General features: G+C 49.1%; 1 protein-coding gene across 1 annotated transcript; it reads left to right on the top strand.

The window, feature by feature from the left end:
- The first annotated feature begins 258 nt into the window (after positions 1–258).
- On the top strand, positions 259–2,833 carry GGACT (gamma-glutamylamine cyclotransferase). The gene has a single exon (XM_014944228.1). The coding sequence runs from the start codon at positions 278–280 to the stop codon at positions 749–751; it is 474 nt and encodes a 157-aa protein (XP_014799714.1). The 5' UTR covers positions 259–277; the 3' UTR covers positions 752–2,833.
- Positions 2,834–3,182: the final 349 nt, after the last annotated feature.

Here is a 3,182-nt window from a genome sequence, read left to right on the forward strand (position 1 = left end):
TTTTGTACATGGATTACAACAAAAACCAGCAAGGGCGGCTTTCTCTTTGCATCTGTTTTTCACGGTTACAGGCGTTGACTAAAAAGTTTAAAGCGATATTTGAATGCAGTATGGTATTTAAATGAGGTGTAGGACTACGAGACCACTGTTGCACCTGCCTGAAGAGCCTTGCGCGTACAACCCCATCTCGGCGTGCGTGCGGTTCTCCAGAGGGTTGGCCAAAGCAGCCACCTGGGTAACGCAGGCCTTTTGTCTTCCAGCCGCTTTTGCAGGTACGATGGCTCGTGTCTTTGTGTACGGCACGCTGAAGAAGGGCCAGCCCAACTACAAGCACATGATCGACACGGCCAAGGGGCTGGCCAAGTTCCAAGGACGGGGCCGCACGGTGGAGAAGTACCCGCTGGTGATCGCAGGGAAATACAACATCCCTTACATGCTGAACATCCCGGGGACGGGACACCACGTCGCCGGGGAGATTTACACGGTCGACGAGCAGATGCTGCAGTTCCTGGATGAGTTCGAGGGCTGCCCCGAGATGTACCAGCGCACCCTGATGAGCATCGAGGTGGTGGAGTGGGAAGGGAAGGGCGGCGCGGGCGAGGGGCGGGCGGCCGCCGAGGGCGTGGTGGAGTGCTTCGTCTACAGCACGACGACGTACCCCCCCGAGTGGGTCGGCCTCCCCTACCATGACAGTTACGACTCCTCGGGGAAACACGGCCTCTCCTACGTCCTACGCGAGAGCCGGGATTAGGAAGGGGAGGTGACGCGGCCCGGCTGAAGACGTAGTACTAAGCACGTGTCCATGGGTAACCTTGCCAGGAAAGCTGTAACACCTTCCTTCCTATTAAAACAACACAAGATCTCTTGTAACCTTCCCAACCCGGCAGCCTCGGCGCTAGCGTTGAAGTCTTGTAGGCCCAGAGATGGGGACTCGTCCCCTGCCTGGTCAAGTGTCCTCCTCACCCCCGCTAACCTGCTGCCAGTAACTGGGTTTGCATCAGGCCTAAAAATAACTGTATCTTCACATCAGTTTTGGGGTCTAGTCATTTTCTCCGTCCGTTCCCCCCCCCCTTTGCCTCAATGGGTGACTAAAGGTCAGTGGAAGGCAGAGGAACAGGCTAATTTTCTTTTTTTTACCTGAATTGACCAATTTTCTTGGGTAGCTCTGCAAGGTGGGTGGCGTAACGATGGTACTATTGCACTAATAGCTGAAAGTGATTTTTAAAAAAAATCACATCTGCCAACAAAGTAAAGCACAACTGGCATTTAATACTCACTCTTAACGGTGTTTAGTAGGTTACTGAATGTAAACAGGGGGAGGTGACCATATAGATACCACGCGCTTCAAGGCAAATATTAAATCGCTGGAGGAATAGAGGAAATTTAATGACTATTCTTACTCTGTGTTGCAGTGTTTTCCTGAACTGGAAAAAGAGCATTTTTAAAACATGTTTAGTTTTATAAGGTACTGTGAAGAAATATTAAAAGAGTAAAAGGGAATGACATTTTTAAAAAGCTGTATTTTTAATTTAACATTCTAAGCACTTTAGGTACCACTTCAGTTCACTGAGTGACTGTGGGATTTGGGGGGTGGGGTGGGGGAGTGGAGGGGTGTTGGGGACCAGGAAAAGCAAAGCTGCTGTCAGCTGCCCCCCAGATGCAGCTGTTGCAAGCACTTACCATTATCGAGGTGACTTTTAGCCAAGCACTTTAATGCAGAACTTGCAACCGTCCGCAAACTGAATATCCTATCATCTGGGAAAGATTTTATGTACATTGTAAAAAATATCCAAAGGACCTGTATTATGATTATTGCAATATTTACACTGGGGGGGGAAAAAAAAGAAAAAAAAGACGGAAAGAAGAGTTTTGTCCCCCTGACCCAACCAACTGTGCTGGTCTCTGTACAATCTGGGAAAATTGTGGCTTTCTCTTGTAATGCTACTGTGCCTTATCTTTTCCTTCCTGTTTGGTACCTATAGATTGTACAGTATAGAAAGCTGCCAAATGGGATGTGAGCAGGGAATGTTTGCCACACAGCGAGCCGAAGGACGATTAAATGTACTAAAGGTACCATTAAGGACAATGTTGTACTTTTGCTTCCCCAGCAGTAGCCCTGTGATGGCCAGAGGAGAGCTGGGGCAGGGAATCAGCCCGGGTGAGGAATCAACCTAAATTTGATCAGGTGCTGCTGCACCTCATTTAGAAAATCAGGCAGAAAGCATGTGCTGCTGCAGTAGGCCAATTAAGTAATTTTAAAGTAGAAGAGTCATGTCTTGGCTCTTTACCATACCTTTTTTTTTTTAAGTTTAGGGCAACCTGCAGAAGCTGAACTGTGCTCCTTTTGCAAGGGGCAAGATGGCATTAAGGAGATTTGTAGGAAGATCTGCAGGGTCTCTGCCTCAGATTCTCCAACTCCAAAAGCACTCATTTTCCTGGAGGGCAGGTATTACCCAAACACTCTCCTTACTCATCTCAATGGGCTTTGCAAACTAATTAACAAAGCAGATCCCTGCACTGCATTATTCCCCCTGGCCGTGTGATGTAGTTGGCAGCGCCTCAATCACATGAAAAAAACGCCTCTTCAATCAGAATTTCCAAGCAGAATCGTGAACCTTTCTGGTTGACCATGAGTCACCAGCCCTCTCCCAGACTTGTTTTTGTCCTTCACCTTCCAGTAAAGGGCGCAGGCGCCTCTGGCCAGAGGGATTTTTCTGGGAAGTGGCATGACCCTGTACATCCTCGGCAACCAAACGAGAGCAGGCCCCTTCCTCCTCCCTGGGGCAGTGGTCAAGGCATGGCAGGAAGGGTGACTTAGAGGGATGTTGGGAAACAGAAAGAAAAAGCAGCTGTAGGAGGTGAGAGCGAAGGGCAGGAGTGGCCCAGTGTCCTGGCCCAGCAGCGGAGGCCGAGGCGGGAGCGTAGGGACAGGAGTGATGCTGGCAGCGACTGCGGAGGTACCACTGTGCCCAGTGAGCCACAGCTGCAGACTTAACGAGCTAGATCAATTAACGGAAGAAGGAGCCTCTGTTAACCACACACTAACATTTTGAACCCAGTAAACTTCACAGAATCACAGAATCTTCTAGGTTGGAAGGGACCTTAAAGATCATCTTGTCCAACCGTCAACCTAACTGACAAAAATAGACACCCACACAACAAACAAGGAGCATCATCACTAA

Source organism: Calidris pugnax, unplaced genomic scaffold (assembly GCF_001431845.1).
Source record: "Calidris pugnax isolate Ruff unplaced genomic scaffold, ASM143184v1 scaffold69, whole genome shotgun sequence".
In the NCBI taxonomy this organism is placed as follows: domain Eukaryota; kingdom Metazoa; phylum Chordata; class Aves; order Charadriiformes; family Scolopacidae; genus Calidris; species Calidris pugnax.